Genomic DNA, 20,579 nt, shown 5'->3' with positions numbered 1-20,579 from the left:
TCATACTTTCCATTTGGAAGCTGCATAGATTCCAGTTTGAAGTCAGTGCTGCTGAATGGTTTAGCAGACATGATGACAGTGAGAAAACCCTGATAGGATCCAGACAGAGGAATCAAACACCTACTCATCCTGAAAGAACCAAAAATAGCTAAAGCCCCCAAATCATAAAAACAAAGTGATCTGTCCTTCCCATTAAAATAGAGGTGTGGCACTGTCATCACAGGCTGTCCTGAACCTGTCTTTTCAGGCCCATCAATCAGTGGACTGAAAACTCTTCTTCTACTCGCTGACAAGGGAGGGCTGACCTGGTCAGATAAAGCTACAGCAGCAGCCCATTAGGAAACCTCAACACTAGAAGACCAATAATGCTCTAAGAAGAAAGCTTTTATTTCACCTCTTAGCACCAGAAATTCTCACTCCAGTCTGCTACAATATGTCTAGGAAGGTAAAAGAAGGCAATGGCCTGTTTAAGTCCCTAAGTAAAAGTTCCAGTGTGTGTTACAGTTCTTATCATTTTATGTTGGACTTTAAACAGGATAACAGAATAAAGATAAACCACCACTAATACAGCATAATAGTGAGAAGGTAATTTTTGTAAACACTGGGCACCTCCAAACACACCAAAGCCCATCTGCATGGTATAATGTGACATTAGGAAAGGAAAGATGAGCATATAGTCAAAAATCTAGCTTATCCTTTGACAAGTGCACAAAAAAAGATGATTTATCTCCTAATATTTCTTTGTTATTTAACTGTTAATGAAGCACTGTGTATGTCTGACAGCCCAGATTCATTTGAACAAACACAGCAGGGCAAGTCCATGGTGTTCTGATCAGGAGGACAGAGGTGTTTCTAGTTGGGAAAAATCCTTAATTATATCTCAGTCCTTTCAGGAAACACTGACTACTCTGAGCTTGGGGTTCACCTGGGGGTAGGGCAGGATATATGAGGTCTGAGGGAGAGATGGAAAGGCACATGAAAGGAGCACAAGAGGAGCTGACAAATGAGAAGACAAACAGACAAGCTTGGACTGAGGGAGAGTGTCAAGGACAGAACCAGAGGGTGAGAGAGCGCAATTGATCTATGATTGGATGAAGATATGACAAACAAGAGCACTCACATCTTTCCACACTTGGTTCACTGACAGAAGGAAGGAACATCTTATTCAACATCAGAGCTCAATTACACAATGAGGGAGGAAGGAAGGGGTGTTCAAGAAAAGACACACACACATATATATACATATAGATAAATAGATATAGAGAGAGATGTATATAGGGATGAGTCATTTCTCTCAGGAAGGACACTGTTGATACAAGTTGGCAGTTTACTTGCTAATATCTTCTGGTGTTGTGGTGCAGAGAGAGCTGTTCGAGACTACTTACTGAACTGTGGACATCAGCTTTATTTTCATGGCTAGGATTTATTAGACAGCACAGCGGAATTCCCAAACTGAATCATCTTTCATTCACAAACATACATGTATAAAAGGAGACAAGCACACGTGTGTTAAGTGCAGACACAGACACACATAAGTACAAACAGAGAAGTAAGCTAAATGCTTGAATACATACACATATGAATGTACAATTACATGGAAATGAATACACCTACATACACATTTGCATATAATGTGTATCAAAGCATTCCCTCCTGTCTCACCATGTGTCATTTATGTACTGTACAGCCCAGCTGACCACAGCATCCCGGAGCTAAAGCCAGCAGACGCAGCCAGCACTCTCAATAATCACCCTGATTGGGTGTCATTTAAATGACGGGGAATCCCTTGCTTTCTTCATCCCCAACCCCATTCTTCCATCCAGGCTGAATCATAGTCAGAGGTACATTTCCCCATCCTCCCTCCATCTCTGCCTTTACCCTGCACGACTGTATTACTGCTATGCAGGTTTGTATCCAGCGATCCAGAGATGTGTCAGTGGACAGTCCAAAGACATTACGGGGGCTGAGCTGTGAACTACTGCCATTACCAGGGAGGAGAGGAAGGAAGGTTAAGGAAAAAAAAGAGATGGGAAAGTACTGCAGGATGAGGTGTTTGCATACCTGGTGGGGGAAAAAAAGAACAAAGAAGAAAAATCCAGCAGGCAGACAGCTAGAAGAAGAGAGGTGGACATGTTTCATAATGGGGGCGAACAAGGGAAGTGAAGCAACACTGTGAAGTTTTGACCCCGGACAAGTGCAGCAGTGAGACATAAATCATTAAATACTTACTGTACTACTTAACAGCGTATTAACAGTATGCCCAGGTACAGAAGAACATTATGGTACAGTATGCCACTGCTAACCATAGAGTTGTCCCATATGGAAAAGTCTTGCACAATAACTCTCACACACAGACAATTGAGTAAATGGACAGCTGCTGTTTTGAAAGTATTTGAGGTGGCTTCCCCTCATGAGTTTGGGCTTTAGAAAACTGGCTTTGTGAAAGGCTAATGAAATGAAGCCTGACATATGAAAATGGAATTAAAACAGTCTCAAACATAATGTGATACTTACAGTGGATCCAGAAAGTGCTCAGACGCATTTACACACTTTGTGTTCTGGATTAAATGTTAAATTGATAAAATGCCCATTTTGTCCATCAACGTACACTTAATAACTTCTAATGACAACTGAAAATATGTTGTTAGAAGTTTTTTTTTTTTCTTCAAATGTATAATTTATATATATATAATTTGGAATTTTTAACCCTTTATATGCCAGTATGTTTACATAACTCCACTGTTTCTTTATGGAAAAAAACAAAAAACTAAGATATTTTCCAAAAAATACATTTCAACCAGTAATTGATTATTATTATTACTAGGCCCTGAGATGGGTCAATGGTTGGTAGCAACACAGATTTGGATGCATTTTTTAATTATATGCAGTGTGTCAGTGGAACCCAGAGCGCTCTGGAATTGTTTTTCCTTAACATTGTAATAAATATCTTAAAGGTTGTTCTGACTTTGACTCTTCCTCAGAAATGAACATGCAGGACGGTTAAGTCCAACAAGTAGCAGATTTACAATATCACTGTACACAGGTTACCCTCAGGACAAATTTGTCCCACTTCCCAAAAACAACTGTAAAAATATATATTATTACCCTGTTGTGTTCTAAAAATACATTTCAAATGTAAGATCAGTTTGAACCAGAAAACATTTATTTTACAATTTCAAATGCAAGATCAGTTTGAACCAGAAAACACTTATTTTACAAAGATGAACACTAAATATTGAACACTAACACCTCACTCTCCTGCTCCTGAGCAAGGGCTGCAGATCCACATGCTGTGGTCCTTGCACAGGAACCTCTCACATTTGCAGCATACATGTCCTGCTTTTCTCTTGTCTTTACAAAAGAAGCATGGCTTTCTGATCTTGGGTTTCCTGTGAGAAGGGCCAGCAGCAGCACCCTGCAGGTCGGTCACCACACTTGCGGCTGCTGAGTGGGGGCGGTGCACTTGTCACTTGATGTGGGGCGTCACCAGCCCTCCTCCTACTTTTTCGATCAAGAGGCTCCTCCTGTGTGACTTCTGCCATTTCCAGGCCGGCTCAACTCGCTCTCACTCTGCATGATTGCATCCCAAGTTTCTCTTGCGCTGAAATGTTTTGCCATCTTTCCAGCTACTAATACCACAGACTACTCCCGCACTACTGCTTATACTTATACCTTTGGCTGCAGTGCACCTGCACACACAACTCGAACGAGAATCCAAATTTGTCTGGGTTCTGGCTTCTCATCTTACATCGTTTATAGAATGTGACCGTCTAAGACAAAAGACTTATGAAGTCGGACACTCATGAATGCACCCACAACGCATGGAGTGAGCATGTGCAGATCCGAGCGGAGCCGAGAGGAGTCAGCCATGTTTGGTGTTTTGTTTCTCATCTTGAATTATTATCAAACACAGAATGTGGCCTTCTAAAGGAAAACACTTATGAAGTTGGACCGACACACAACTACTTGGTTGTTTTTACGTCGCGCGCACACATATACGTCTGCATGCACATGCATGCGCAGACCTACTCACGTATAGTCACACACACACAGACAAAAATGCATTGATATATCATCAGTAGTGATCCACACTATCATTTTCATGCATTATTAGCAAGTCATCCTAATACAAAAAACAGTGGAAAAGTGTAGTAATTGGCAGTATTTCGCTGCGGGAATTGAACATGGTCTGACGTCACTATCTGCTGGTCAACTATAAAAACTGGAAGTTGAAAGTGTCCAGTTGAAAATACATGGCTTTCTGCCCTTGGTTTGCTGTGAGAAGGGCCTGCAGCAGCAGCAACACCCTGAAGGTCGGTCACCACATAGTGTTTTTAATGGGTTTAAATGGGGACAAATTTGTCCCGAAGATCAAAAGTGTGAGTATTTTTGTAGTTTTGTCATTTTAGGCTAATTTAAGGAAGTGAGACCACAATTTTTAAGTTTTTAAAAAATAAATATCCTGTAGCAAATTTGAGCTACATTCATTCAACACAGCCAAAATGGCTTGAAAAAGAAAAATGCAAAACCCAAATTTGTCCCTGAAGAACTCCAGAGGGTTTTAACAATCAAAAATGGAAACTCACATTCACAAAAGTATTCAGACTCTATGTTGTGCCACATGTGGTCAGGTGCATCCTGTTTGCTTTAATGTGTCTAAAAAGTGACTGGAGTCCACCTGTGGTAAACTGAATAGACAATGGCATACAGTAGTTTATAAAGACACACACGCTTGTGTATATATAGTCCAACAGTTCACAACGTACTGTATATCAGGACAAATACCAAGCCATCAAGTCCATGAAGACCTCTGTAGACCTCTGTGATAAAACTGGTAAGACAGAAAAATGGTCTAAAACCATTTCAAAAGCTCTGAGTGTTCCCAGTAACACAGTGGCCTCAGTATCTGTGGAAAGGAAGAGTCCTGGTGGTGACCGAGAAGCCAAAAGTCGCTCTAAGACAGATTTCAGTTTATGAGTTTTAGTAAATTTGCAAGACGTTCTAAAAGCATGTTTTCGATTTGTCATTCTGGGTTACTAAGCATAGATTTATGGACAAAAATGACAAGTTTATCAATTCAAACTTGAATCTACCACACAGTCTGAAGGGACCTGAATGCTCCCTGTAACTGTTAAAAGAATAAAAATATTAAAGGATACAATCATATGATACCTTTATAACTATAATAATTATTTTCTATTCATTTTCAATAGCACCATTTAGCTATAATTAATGGTACCTATAGGGGTGTCATCTAGTACATATGGTGATTAATGGTACCTATAGGGGTGTCATCTATAGTACATATGGTGACTTCTAGTAATTTCAGACAGAGCAATACTTTGGAAGTACATTAGTCTTTTTCTCAACATTGACACCAGTCTAAGGACACAACTGAAATAGGAAGGAATAAAAACAAGGAGGCTCAACTCATTTCCAAGCTGTCAGACAGCATCAACTAGAAGCTGATACATTGTCACTTTAGGGAGGAACACCATCCTTTAAACCTGTGTTCACACAAAAAGGGTAAGCCCCATACACATTACTGCATACATACACATTTCTACTCATTAAAAAACACAAACACGTATACAACAGAGGTTTTGGGTGACTGGAGATACAATACAGGAACTTTGTCAGAAATGAAATGATGGCAAATTGAATTCAGAACTAACTTTGATCTCACACACAGATCTGTACACAATAACCAACACCTGCATACTGTATCTCATGCTGTTAAAGTAAACCAGTGTACACAAGCACATCCTCTGCAGGACAACACAGAACCTATGACATACAAGGAACGAAGTGGGTGGTGGGGAGTAGTGTGGACACAAATCTTCCTAAAATGAAACACTTGGGTGAGATTAGATAAGATTGGAGACTGATTTACTGTATCAGTTTCTCCCTGGCAGCTGTTATTTGACCACTGCCTGGCTGATTTATACCCCAGGACATACTATTATCAATTAGAAGAAACCTAAAGGAGTTATTACCTAACTAGCAGCGCACCCCAAAGACTATCTGGGACGGTAAGAGTAACAGAAATAATATACTGTTACTCACCACAAAAGCACAGTATTCACTTACCAAAAGACCATTATAGAACTGGTTTTGGAGAAGGGGAGGCTGGTGGCTAACATGGCACAGTGCGAGGAGCTGTGCATCAGCCACATCATTATAAAAGTAATAAGTGCTGATGACAGAAGGGTTCAATGACAGCTGCAATAAATACGCAAATTACAAATGACAGGTATGTGTTAGTCTCTTAATATTCAACCCTGCAATAAATGTAAACAGGTAGAAAGCCCTTATTCCCACACTTGGAATTATCACTCTATGCTTTTCTGTTACATACTCAGCCTAAGTCTGATGGGTCCTGACAAATTATCAGGATTTAGGTCAGGTTTAGGACATCTCCTCTCATACAGCTTCAGGCTTTGTTTGGCTTGGATTATTTTCAAATGTAACTTCATAAGAAATGTCTCTGTCTCTGGCTGCTCCAGTGATATGGGTCTGTGTGGTCTGGCACAAGTAGGACATGCGGTGCCCAGCAGGAAGGGTGAAAGACATAGTAAGACTTCTCGAATGCTAGGTGTTCCATTAGCCTGGCAAGTTAATGATCAGCAATGGAATAAATAAAGCATAATGCTGCTAACAAGTAGCTTCAGTATACAGCAGAACCGTATGACCTTAAATGACCTCTGATTAGGACCGTTTGTTTGTTGTTAGTGCTCTGACTGTAGTGTCAGGTCAGGATTGAAAAAAGGTGACACTGAGCAGGATATGGACAAACAGGTGAGGCAGATAGTTTCAGGTGCAAAATAAATAGTGTAAGCATCTGTGGTTTGTGCTGGCAGGCTGCGTTGTCTGATTCTGTGTAGGCACTGTATGACCAGCTAACAGCTAATCACCCTCATCTCAGCAGCCATGTGTGGTAACAAATACCTTGCTGGACAGTTTTTTTCTCCCTCCATGTCTGTTTTGTGACATGCTTCAGTTGTTAATGCAGTAAAAAAAAAAATTGAACAAGATTAACTTGCCAGATCACATCAGGGCATATTTCCAAATATACTGTAAATCTCTCTGCTTGGCTTTGCTGAGCTCTGCCTCTGTCTGACTATAGTAACTAAAGTATTATGATCGATAGAAAAGAGTGGCTTTCTTTCAGCAGCGTAAACACACTGTCTTGATCATAATTCAAAGATTGCTCCAAGGAACAAAATAAATAATGAGCAGTTTTCACTTTGTTCCACAAACAGAAGTTTTCCTTTACAAGTGTGTGGGAGTAGATCACTGTGAAGAGGTAGAGGGACCACATAGGGCCAAAGACAAAGCTTTGTGTGTGTATGTAGTTGTATGCATTTGAAAAAGTGTGAACTGGTTATGGAGTCTGCTTGGTGTGTGTGTGTGCAAGTGTGCACTCTTAGGAAATCGGGGGCAGTCTATGGGCAGCCTGATGGAGAGCTGAGAGATTAAGGTGGGTCTTGTTTCATGGACCTTAAGACATCTGTTCTCTCTCTCCTGCCTGCCTCCCTCCTTTATTTCATTGAACTATAAATGCACCCCTACCTTGGGGAGTGGTGAGCCATGGACGGAGGGGAGGAATGTAGGGCTTCCACTTGCTTTTCATTAACACAGGATCTGGTAACACACCTCACTGTCAACCTAATCCCCTCTCTCTCCATCTTGTCCCCTGCCAGACGGGGGCTGCCATGGCCAGGTACAGAACCCCAGATGTTCCATGTAGGGGTAGGGGTGACAGGGTCTTCACTACACTGCGGCTATGGATGTACGCTGATGAAGACAGGGTGGGATGGGGTGGGGGGGATGTAATGACACATACTGATGAAATCCCTGTTACTGCTCACACAGTCCTGCCTGTTTTATCTTCTGTCTCGTATTAAATCTCCTTTCTTTCTCTGTGGGCTCCCTTTGATTCATTTCTGCCTTTCTCACTGTTTTTCCTGATTTGCTATTCTAGTTCAACTCAAACTTGTACTGCATCTCCCGTCTACTCAGTCTCTTTGACTCGTAATGTTTCTCCTCTCAGATTTGTGTCACTGCATCTTTTCTCTTCTTCTACCTCTCTCCCTGCTTTCCTCTTCTTCCCCCTCCTGCTCTACTTTACCATATACACTGGTATCATCTGAGGTCTGTTCTGGATCTGGCTCATTATTTTCAGCTTGCCACTGAAAAGCAGCAGAGCAACAACAGCAGCAACAGTAGTGGTACCTACAAGCGGAAGTAATACTACATTCTCTTGTCGTACATCTCACATTTACAACGTCTCCCAGGGGGGCCATTCTTGCTGACTTATTGCGGCAGCTCAAATGCTCAACCTTACAGAACGGGAATCCTAACCTTTATCTTTGTAAAATTCCAGGGTATCTGTTTCCATGCTGTAGAGTGCGGATGGTGGTGAGTGATGAAGGTGGTGCAGATAATCTATTGTTGCTAGCAATCAGTCTGCGTAATTGGAGACAGTTTGTCTCTTTTTGATGGCAACAAATCTGGAAAGTGTGTGAAGAAGCCCTCTGGGGAAAAAAGCCATATGTGTTGTGACATATCTATAAAAGTACCAAAGTCATTGAGAGAGAGAGAGAGAGAGAGAGAGAGAGAGAGAGAAAAGTAACTGGGTGAGACAAACATGTTACTCAGCAGTATAACTTGACATTTGCTTTAAAATACCTTTCTCAGACCAAAGAAATATCCTCTTTGTTGTCATTTTCTGCCATGCTGCCTCACTGGCAACAGGTGCAACTCCATGTCCCCCAAGATGAGGCAGAGAGATGGCCTAGAATGACATCTACAGACAGGATCTTAGACCTCTCAGGGTATTCAGAGAGCACTCAGACAGTATGTGATATATGGGGAGCCGAATTAAACTGGACCACAACAACAAAGAGTTCAGAACCAAACTGAGAATGAATGATCCACTGGATGTCAGTTAACACCAGTGGTCCTGATTCCAAGGTTTTTATTTGGGTCCAAATGGAATGTCACAAGAGCAGCACCAGCTTTAAAGGTGCCTGGTAATGGTGTAGAAAACAATATCCATGGAAAGACATCTCCTTGAACATTAATCTCTATTTCCAGTGTTTACTGTAAACAAATTAAAGAACTGCCATTAGCTAATCTCTTGAAAAGTATGACTGTGTGCAAAAGAAGAGCAATCCCTATAAATAGGCGAGTAATTTACATGGAAAGCGAGTGGGATTAGCACACTGGTCTCTAAACACCATTTCTTTTTCCACTGCATTGCACATGCAGCTTCAACTCTGTTTATCGAAGTCAACACATCAAAGATGGATGAAACCTCAAAAGCTGGTGAAAATCAAAGAAGGGCAGCAGTACTGAGAATTGTGTCACCATGCAGTTATGCAGGTTTGAGTAAACAAAGTGCAAATTGTTTGAGGTTTTAATTAACATTTTCGACAATCATTTTATCTGAAGTAACCCTATATAAAAACATCTGTAAAACAGATGCAGGCACTTAGGAAGCCCAGTTCCAGCTCTGTCCTCATCCCTCTGCAGCTCTGACATAGGAGGTGTTGCTCAACAGCTCTGAGGTACAGTACAAACTATCTACTCTCAAAGTTCTGAATCCATTTGTTCCTTGTTATCTACTGCAGGTGGCATGTCAGCTCCTCACTCCCTTTTATCCTTCTGTTTCCATCTGTTGTCCAATTTGGAAGATATGCCAAAAATAGCAAAAACTGAAAAACAAACCAAAAGTCCCTGATCATCTATTACAGCACATCAGCTCACACCCAGCGGCACAGAGAAAAAAAACTGGAAACCATTTCATTTATATTAGCATTAGCAGTTCTGATTGTCATAATGTAAACACTATGATGTCTCCTGGATTATCAGTGGTGATGAACGCAGGGTTTGGTTCTAACATGGAAACAAACATCTCGCTCACACACACTTAGACATCAGCGCTTGAAAACAGCTTTTCTCTCAGGCCCTAATACACACATATCCACTGCAATCAAATACACACACACAATCTCAAAACAACTCTGGATCCAAGACTAGCACAAACAACTTGCTTAACAGTTTACTGACGAACCTTCAAACAACTTGCTTAACAGTTTACTGACAAACCTTCTTGGCAGATGACGGCTTTGCTAGCGTGTGCAAAAACAGTAATATTCCAAATAATACTGAAAGCAATACTGCCATTTGGTTCACAAGCTTTCCCATTGTGAGTGAATGACACATTGTCAAGTCCACCCCCAAACCAAAACAAAAAGCAGGGACATCACATATTTTAAAACAAAGATTGGAAAGTGTGATGAGGTGCTATGCACTGGAATACTGAAACTACAGTCCTTCATATGCAGAGGATGGATATGCCTTCTGACTCAAGTATTAGAATGGATTTATACTAATTTTTCCTCATACAACCTGCTGTTTCATTAACCCTTGCACCCTGTTCATGACAAAACATAACACTTCAGCTGCATTCCTAACAGACTGCAATCAAAGTGTGGCATGCTGTATATACAGCAAATTAAGGTTTGTTCACATCAGTACTTGCTTGGTTACAAAACATCGTGGCATGAAGCAGAACATTGGGTCTCGTTCACCAACGTCTTCCTAAGTGTTTTTTTTTCTTTAATGTCTTTGTAGGTTGTTTTTAAGAAAGGTCCTGTCTATGTCTGATTCATCAACGTGTTCTTAAACCGCAGAATTGTTCACACCTGTTCTTACATTGATGAATCCCAGGTGTTCATAAGTTTAAAGCACGTGCCAGTTGCTCCTAATTAGCATAGATTAACGTGCCGCCAATGCCCATAAAAGGGGATGAGACTGCAGATCTGTGTGCACACGTCACACAAAGAGAAGTTGAGAAAGACAGGAATGCTACAACAAATGTTTAAAGATGGTGGAGCAAGAAAGTCCAAACCTAAGAAAAACCTGAGTAGTTATGAAGTGGAGAACAACGAATGAGCTTCTGTATTTAGTAGCATCAGTATTGGATAGAAAATAAAACTAAAAAGACACATGGGATGCTCCTACTTGTTCAGTGAACACTGTATAAGGAGAAGGGTGGAGGACAGGCTGGACCAGCACGTTGGGGCCATACATGGCTCTCTCTGGTGCCATCAGCTTCAAATGCCCTGAGCCTGATCTCAGATATGGCGCTGGACAACCAAACGCTTACACACTGGCCAAAATATCCGAGAGACACTCAAAGAAATTAAGGCACCTCCTCAACTGACGGCTCTAACCATTGGGGGCAACTTGGGGGTTCAGTATCTTGCCTAAGGACACTTCAACATGGACTGCAGGCACTGAGATTCGAACCTTCAACCTTCTGGTTGGGAGACGACTGCTCTACTGTCGCCTGCCCTAATTAGCAGAAATTAGAAATAAAGATATGCACTTAAACGTGTTTGATTTTTAAGTAGTGTTTCCTAAGCTACAAATAATCACACTGCAAAAGTTAAATTAATTTTAAAACCTTAAAAACAAAATTTCTTGCTGTAATTTTTAGTGCAGCATTTGTTTTAAATGACCATAATGTTTAGTAAAATATGAAAAATAGAGAAACTACTAATAATGCCAAAACTATTACTGTAACTTAAATCTTATATACAACTGTAGAACTGAAGAAAACTAAATAACCAGGTATTTCACACACGTCAGCCCTCAAATGTGCTCGAGTGTGCGAAGATACTGTTCTTACCTAAGAACAAGTTCCAGAAAGGAAAACATTGGTGAATGCCAGTATCTTTGTCCGTAAGTGAGTGTTACGAACAAATTTGCTCTTAAGAAAGGTTGATAAATGAGATCCAGTGTGTTTTCCACTACATTTTTGGATTGTGTATATGTAATAAATGCTTTATGTTCAAAGGGCCTGGACTGCGGGGTTCACATGGGGAGCTTAGGTGTAGACAACTGACACACTACAGACAAGGTTTTAAAGTTTTGGCTTTTGCAAAAAAAATCTGCCAAATGCTATGAAGTCATTACAGTTGCTTCCAATGTAGTTCCACCTGTTTCAAAGTGGCAAAATCCTGAAATACAGCATGATATGATAGATAACATGAAAAAATGAACAGTGAGTCATTTAAGGTGCAGGGCCTGGTTACTCTGGAGTGATGCAGCATGTGTCATTTGGTGGGCTTAGATATGTGAAGAAGACAAACTAGGAAGGCTATACAAGCATGAGTTACTGTATGTGGCTATAGCTGTCTTATACTGTAAAACAGTGACTCCCAGCTCTACTTTGCTTTTGGACTTCCAGGATCACAATGTAAAACCGAGGTGGCAGGTAATACAGTAAAAGCCTTTTATTAGCTGGCAGTTATAACTAATATTTAACAATTAGTGGTTAAACATAAAGGTGAAAACAGGGTCTATGTGGGTTTGAAGAGCTATGACAAGTAATGTGGCTGTTTGTATGTTTTTCACTTTACTTCTTTGATGCTCAATCAATTACAGATTAATTCAGCCACCAAATGTATCTACTTGCACTGATCATGTGCTGCTACCTACAGAAGCTCAATGTGGTGTTTTACCTGCAAAAAACTACTCACCTTCTTTTCTAGGCCCTGACTTTATCTTCAGGCTTCCTGTCATGCCCGACATGGATAGTGTCACGCTGGGCCTTTTTGGATGAGCCTCCATCTCCATGACCACTACAATCTGGGCAGTATGGAGGGAGACCTTATGAAAGGACAATGCCAGGGCCCCAACGCTGTTGGTTTTACCCAGAGCTGAGTGCTGATGGTGGGGGTCAAAACGAGAAGGAAAGGGCCTGTGCATTGTCTTCATGGGGGAGGTATGAGGTGTGGGGGAAGCAGACGCTGGTTTACTGGAGGTATGCCAAGTGTGGTCTGGTAGGACTTTCTTCAGGTAGGCTTTGGCCTGCTCCAGCTTAGCCAGTGTAGGATTGATTTTCAGGGGGCGTGACAGCTCGACATTCAGCTCAGCTATAGGGAGAAGAAGAAAAAGGAAAAGAATTAAAGCAAAGATGAGACATCAAAGTATGAGATGAGACAAAATTAAAGAACATGTTTTCAAAACTGCACTGTCAGCAAGACATTATGATCGACCTTTCCCTCTGTGGACAGTTTCGGAGTAATCTCTAAAAACAGAGGAGTATTTCTTGTACTCATCCTAACTTATTTATGAAGTGCTGAGTGATAAAGAAAATGGGGCAGGAAGTAGAGAGCGCAAAGCTTATGGACAGATAAAAACAAAGCTACTGTACCTCATTACAGACGCACACTGATAGATACACTCTTCCAAGATATCTCTAGGGTTGTGTGCGTTCTGTTGTATTTGTGAATGGGAAAATAATGTTTTCTACATTTATTATGATTACGGATCTAATGATGGACTGCTTAGAGAGCATTTAAACTAAAAGAAGAAGAGCATTTAAACTATGTTAAACCTTGGACACAACCTGAAAAATGTCACTGTTGGCTGGCCATTGCTCTTTGCCGACAACCTACTTTTATCACTTAGAAACCTACTGGAAAAAATCCATTTGGGAGTTAAAAAAAAAAAAGCAGTAAAATCTGTTGCTATCTAACTCATAATATGTAACATCTTGTAAATCAACCTTTGAACTCTTCCCTCTTTTTCTAATCATTCAGATTTGCATGCAAAGGCAGCTGGGCCCAGTCTGGATCTCTTTCTAGTATATGCACATACACATACACACTATTAGTGTAACATCCTAACATAACACTGTGGAATAGCAGAAGAGAATCTTTGCTACATGCCAGCCACATAAACCCTAGGGTCTCTCCTGCTCTCGGCTCAGACTACCTCTCTCACTCTCTGATGCACTACAGCCTTCAAACACTCGAGTGAAAGTCACAGAGACACATGAATTAACTCAATGCCATTTTACACCACTTCCATGATTCCATTTTTCCACTTGGTCCTGATGATGGGAGAGTGAAGCAGCTGAAAACAGGCACAGCTGTTCATGGTCTCATCAAGGCAGCAGTGTTTTAACGGCTGTTTTAAAGGGGTTTAAGCCTCCTGTCTGTCTCCTTCCCAGGTAGGAGCAGTGGATGACATGAGCAGGAGTGCTGCCAAGAGAGGCAGACAAGCATGCACAAGACACACACACACACACACCGAAAAACTATGCCCTCAGGATTCTTTCTCATTTAATCCAGTGGATGTGAGACACTTGGTCAAATAGGAGTTGGAGAAAGGAACTGAAGGAAAGATAGGTGGAATTTGCTGTGCAATGTAGCTTATCATTTCCACTTGACTTATCACCAGGAAACTTTCCAGTGGTGAAATTAATAGTCTGTATGCAGCTGTTTGTCCAGGTTCCTCTGCTCCCCTCCCATATTCTTCATTCTCTCCCCCTCTGTTTGCAGCCCATCTTTCTGCTTCCTCTCTCCTTCTCAGTCCTTTCTTTTACTTTTCCTTCATTCCTCAACCTAATCAACATCTCTCCACCCCCCTCCGTAATCACATAAAGCTGTCTCTGATCACTCTGCCAGGGCCAGCGCTGAGGCTTGGGCCTTGCCTGGCTCTCTGCACAGGGAGGCCTGGTCCTGATTATCAATAGTCCTCACTCCCAAAGTCCCTGGTGCCCCCACCCTGAAAAATCTATCCTACTGCCTCGACCCCACCAGTTCTGAAGTGACAGTAAGGGATTTATTACCTGCTTAACCCATTAGAAACCTGCCTGACCAGACTGATGATTGAAATAAATACAGCTTGCTACAATCCTTTTTAAAAAAAAATCTTAACCTATATTTACCTATGTTTTCAGTTGACCTATGGATATTTATGAGAAAGAGTTCCCCATATTGCTAGCAACTACAACACATTTATCGAGGATATGTTGCTAATAAAGCTTGGAAATGTGATTCTTATTTGTTTCCTGCAGGGAGGAGAAGTTAGGGTTACATTAGATTCTATGCGTGCCTCACTGCCTCAGCAACAATAGAATATCAAGATAGATCATTCAGTTTAAAAACAGTCTTTAAAAACCATTTATGAAGCCTGCTGTCAACAGCAGATGCACAGTAAGTTTTAGCAGGCCAGGAATCATCATGTCACATCTTCCCTGTTGTCTCAAGGAATAAAAGAATCTAAGGTTCAGGTTCAAACATATTTGAAAATATCCAATGTCATATCTTGTATGGCAGCTGTGCCACCAAGGGAGAATGAGTGGGCAAGTATTGTACAGTGCTTTGAGTGCTAGAGTAGAAAAGCACCATGTCCAGCCCTGGTTGTCCCTTCTATCAGTGCTACCATATGCATTTTTTTGCAATGGCATGGATGTCTTATTGGGCACAGAATGAATTACTTGTGTTTAAAAACGCAATAAAAGTGATGCAGCAAGATGTTTTGATCAATTGCTTATTGGCTCCACATTTTTCAAATCAGACTACTGCTCCATTAAAATGACTCATTTCTGTTGCCCAGAACTATTTTACGGACTTTATTTATCATAACCGGAAGAAGAAATGAAGTACTGCTTACTGATACTTTGAGTTCATAAAAATCATAATCATAAAGTCATGCTTCCCATGACATGACCTCAGACACGTTAACATACCAACTGACTGATAGGCTTATCATTTCAGAATTTTAGAACTCCTTAAGGGATGGACAGATGAGTTAAAGGGAAACCTCTTTCACTTTCACACTGACAAATGACAGTGGGATAAAGATTTAGCTGGACTTTAAGTTGTGTGAACTCAGAAACAACACTCCTCGGAGGATCCTGGACAGGAATGGGGTCACAGTATCTGTACAGCTTCCCCACAGATGAATCCAACAACCAGTGGAGCACATTTTTCCTGCACTGGAACAATGTCAAAAGATGAATCGTTGCACAATAAAATCACAGCATTATATGACCAAATTCTGAGTACATCTGTGTCATATCCCTAAATTTGGTTGTTTCTCTGGAGCTCATGAGAATGTATGAGCAAAACAGCCTTTAGAGTGATGTTCCATGTGGTTTCAATATAGGTACAAAACTAAAATCTCACAACAGGAAAAGAAAATATTTACAAGCCATGACAGATTTACAGTATAGGTTTTACAGAACAACCTGAGGAATCCTGCATTTATAGATCAAGATGTAAGGCAGCACTAGGAAAAAGGCTTCTCTCAACAATATACACTGACACAATTCTTTAACAAATACTTTCAAATTTGCCTGACTGTTATGCTTTAGGCGGGTTAGGAGAGAGAGCAGGGATTTTTTTAAAAAAGAAAATAGAGGAAATATCAAGTATTGAGAGAAATGTGTTGACATTTTCATCACCAAGCAAGGGGAGTCAAAAACAGGCTTTTCCAACAGTGGCATTCTCACACAAGTGTTTTTATTGGAAACATCTTGGCTTCAGCTGTAGAACTAACAGCTTTTTTAAACTGACTGTCAATGGAAGGCCTGCGCAAGGAGTCGCATCAAGCCTGAAGGTTGAGAGGTGGTACCAATGTTCACATACTTTTAAAATACAAGCCTTAATGTGAACAGGATGGGGGGGGGATCGTAGACTGGCCCTGCTCAGGTGTCAGCCTCTATTAGCACTGGAGAAAGTGGGAGATCAAGGTCTGACAGAGGCACATACACACATACATATTTCTGGAAAGTGGTAGGGGAGATCAAATATGCTCATTACCCAGGTTACTGTGCCTGTTTGGCAGGGTCATGCATGACGCTGTCCCCACTTTGAACCTGATATCGGGTATATGTGTGTGTGCAAACACCACAAACATTGCTTTCATTCCCACCCCACCTATGATTTTGCTGGCTGACTCTTGACAGCAAAGAGCCTGTGTCTGAGACAGGTGGCAATGTGTCCAGTTACACAAGGCCCATACATGAGGGGTATGTAGGTACGTCCCTACTTTTAAGGGCCAATAATTGTTTGGTAGGTATCTTTAGAAATGAAATAAAAACAACGACATGAAAAAACTCATTTCAACTAAGGCCAGTGACACATGCCTCAGACGCCATCTGACTCAAATTAGAGCAGTTCTGGACGGTTCGGAGGGGCACAGGCTTGTATAGAGTAACTGACAACATTTCTGTGAACCCATAGCTTGACAGAAACCAGGGACACAGAAGAGTAATGGTTCCAATTTGTTCTAGCTAATCTATCACCTGCTGCTTCTCTACAGAGGGAAGGCTGATCTCTCAGCTGCAAGTGGTAGCAGTTACATCTCTGGACACGCTCACTGACCCTCTCCAAGACTGGGACTGAGTAGGAAAGATGAGAGAGAAGGGGAAAGAAAGAGTATGTGAGGGTTTGTGTTTGCTGGTCAATCACTGAACCACTGCTCATACTGAACACTCACAAAAAAATCCCCCCTGCTGTTTTCCTATACAGTATGTGTTTACTGATCAAGCCTTGAACCCTTCTAGCTTTGAAAAATCTGGCCTCCTATATGCATCTACATTAGTGGTGTTTATGTGAGTGTATGTGTGTATGAGATGAGCGGCTGCTGAGTGAGGGTCAATGCTGAAACACCATCCAGTTTACAGTACACATGTTACAAGTGTTTCCAACTCAGCATCCTTGGGAGGGCAGCTTTGATTGGTCTTGCAGAAAAAATGCTGCTGAAATTGCGAGCATATTGCTGTAAACACAGAGTGAGACGTGGCCTCACTGTGGTCTGCTCTCCGTTTACGCCTCGTTTAAATAAATCAAATGTGAAGCACTGTTGAGTCAAAGTACAGCCGCCAGACATGATACATACACATCACAGCACACTGGTGGTACTTCGCCTTCCTAATCCTGTCTTCATCTATCCTTTTTTTTAATTCTTTCTCGCACTCTTTTTGTTTCATAAACAAAACAGGTGAAGCCAAACAATTAAACTCCACTGAGCAGAGGCTTCAAAACATGTCTTATGGAGGTCAAGACATTTCCTCAACCTGTTTTTAATGATGGTGATGCTTCATTTAAGACTAATAAACATTTAGACTCAAAAATGATCCCCCTTTGTCTCTGTGTACTGTAACAACATGAATGAGAAAGTCAGCATCCGTGCAGATTCTTCTGCTCTTTGTAACTTCTTCCTTTGCTGCTAAGGAAGAAATCTCAAGAGGATAAGAATCTCCACCGGAGAGTAATCTAACCAAATACCACACAGTTGAAATTTTTAATGCAGATGTGTGTGTGTGTGTGTGTGCGCACGTGCACATGCATGAGTGTGACTGTGAGTTGAAGGGGTGAAGGGGAACCAGTAGCATGTGTGGTCAATTCTAGATATTTCCAGCAGAGACTGACCTGGGGCAACCTCACACTGAGTCTGGATCCTGTCTGAGTCATCTGGGAGGGTGTTGCTTGTGTGAGTGTATGTGAAGAGGATGAATGTGAGTGATTATAACTGAAGTTATCTTACAGAGACAGGGACAGCTCTGCTCTTTACTAGTTCAAGGGAAGCACCTGACTGTAATTGCACAGTGTTGGCATATGTCCTTCAGCTGCACAAGAATCAGATGCAACCCCAGCATTATGTGAATTATCTTGACAGATACAACTTGCAGTAACCCTCTTGATGATAAATTATATGAGGTTATAAAAGCAACACTGAATATTCTGCACATTCTAATAGATATACAAACCAAATGTTGTGAAATCTATGTATGCTTTATTAAGTCTCTGGAAACAGCAGTAGATCTACTGGAGTTTTTCTTGCACCCCTCCAAAGGGGAGACCAGAGGTCAGTATATTGAAGAATACTCTCTCTGCTCACTTCACCAATCGGCCTCTCCCGTATACAGTGAATCACATTTACCATATATGCACAAAACCTAACTGACATTCTGATGTAACTCATGCCTCATGGAAAAGTCAAGCATTCTGTAATTTGGTTGCTCATATCATCTGGGATGAGCTGAGTGGTAGATGGACACTAGTGGTGTGAGGCTGTATTGTGCGACTGCTGTGGTGCACAGAGAGCTGTATTGTGTTGCGTGACTCCAGGTGGACAGAGGCTGAGGGTTTTTGCTGACAGCAGGAAGGGATGCATGTAGGCAAGGGGCTTGTAAACTTCCCCAAACCACCATTGATATCAGCTATAGTCCAGCCTGTAGCTCCTTTTTGTCCACATGTACAGTATAGGTTCATGATTGTATGCATGTGGACAAAAGACAGACTATATGTCGAAATATGTCAGTAATAGGGTGTCGGTGTGTATGCATCTGCAACATCTGGCCTGCTGGGTTCAGGGAGCTGAACTCTGAAGGATGTCCTGCGCCTACACACACTCCATACAGCCCTCATAGGGATAAAAAGGTTGTGCACACTCACACGCTCCAAAGCCCACTCACACTTTTATTCATTGCAGTTCTGTTTGGATGTCAGCCACACCCTTGGGTCAACAACTTTAGCTCAAAGCTACTTATATGGATATCATATCAGTCTAAAAATAGAGAACCAAACCCTGTGAAAGGCAAATCCACAGGAGCCTGGACCTTGCACACGTTTATATCAACAGAACGCTGTAGTCTGCTGTTTAAATCCAGTAATATTAGCAATATCAATGTCAAAATCTTCCATAATGTTATTTAGACTGCTCATTATGAGTACACACAGCTAAAAAAGATCTTTGTGTTTACCCCTAGTACATGTGTTTGTTCAGTGTGTGTGTGTGTGTGTACTCTGTTTCACAGTAGTAAACGTTTCTCATAAAATGCAATGAAATATAAAATGGATGCTCTAAATAGTAAATGAACATGTTAGCATGAGTGTACAGAAGTTTCATCTGTTGAACAGTGAGTTGCTGTGTCTATGTGTGTGCATAATCTCCACCTGGTCCATTGAGGAAATCTTTGATCTGGAGGCAGAGCAGGGGGGGAGGGATGCCCGTTTTACTGTCCACCTCACCAGCTACTGTCTGAAGCCAAAACACGTTGTAGTCAAGAGATTCTGGCAGAGTCTTTCCTGGGTCTGAGCAAAATGAGGCAGATGAAGAGATTAAGAGGAAAAAAAGGGGAAAAAGGAGCATGGAGACAGGACGGGAACAAGACGGACAAAGAAACCGTGTTAACTCTTTTAACATTAAGAGATGATATCTTTACTAGACTGTCTTTCTTTGTATGATAAGATGGCAGCAAAGTTACATTTCCTGTGCTTTAAATAGCATTTACAGTATATATGAATTGGAAGCAAACAAATGCAAACCAGGATCCATTCAATACCTCCTCCCCTCACACACCTGGCCTGTCTCTTTTCCTGATCCCTCTCACCTAGACACTTGTAGTCTGATGCAACTCCTCTTAAGGTCATGTCAAACATAGACAGCTCCATCCTCTGCTTGCGGTGGTGGCAGCTGAGCAGAGCAGAAGGCTGCATCACCTGGAGGTACAGGAGGGGTTCCAAAACCTGGTCCCCAGGCCCTCTTCTCCCTGGTTGCCTCACTATGGTCACTCCCAGTGCCTGGCGGGCTGAGGAGCGACTGGGAGTGGGCAGTGCATCCAGGGACAGCAGGCTGCCTCTCAGGAGCGGGGAGGTGGGCTGGGAGGCATTGCTGTTGAGAATGTCATCAGCAGTCAGGCCAGCAAGGGAACCCTGGGCAGCTGGAGCAGGGTCTGGCATCAGGGAGCCCGAGACTAGAGG

General features: G+C 41.7%; 1 protein-coding gene across 1 annotated transcript in view; it reads right to left on the bottom strand.

Moving 5' to 3' along the window:
- vps13b (vacuolar protein sorting 13 homolog B) overlaps nt 1–20,579 on the bottom strand; it is a 360,621-nt gene that overhangs the window by 74,243 nt on the left and 265,799 nt on the right. Inside the window, exons 36-39 of the mRNA XM_020606756.1 lie at nt 20,210–20,572; nt 19,773–19,910; nt 17,117–17,212; nt 12,555–12,950 (exon numbers count right to left, since the gene is read on the bottom strand). Of these exons, the coding sequence (XP_020462412.1) occupies nt 12,555–12,950; nt 17,117–17,212; nt 19,773–19,910; nt 20,210–20,572 (993 nt within the window). The remainder of the gene's footprint in view (nt 1–12,554; nt 12,951–17,116; nt 17,213–19,772; nt 19,911–20,209; nt 20,573–20,579) is intronic.

The sequence above is a fragment of the Monopterus albus genome, unplaced genomic scaffold (genome assembly GCF_001952655.1).
Source record: "Monopterus albus unplaced genomic scaffold, M_albus_1.0 scaffold81.1, whole genome shotgun sequence".
NCBI classification, from domain to species: Eukaryota; Metazoa; Chordata; class Actinopteri; order Synbranchiformes; family Synbranchidae; genus Monopterus; species Monopterus albus.
The sequence above is the reverse complement of the archived record's forward strand: the minus strand, read 5'-3'. Positions and strand labels throughout refer to the sequence as shown.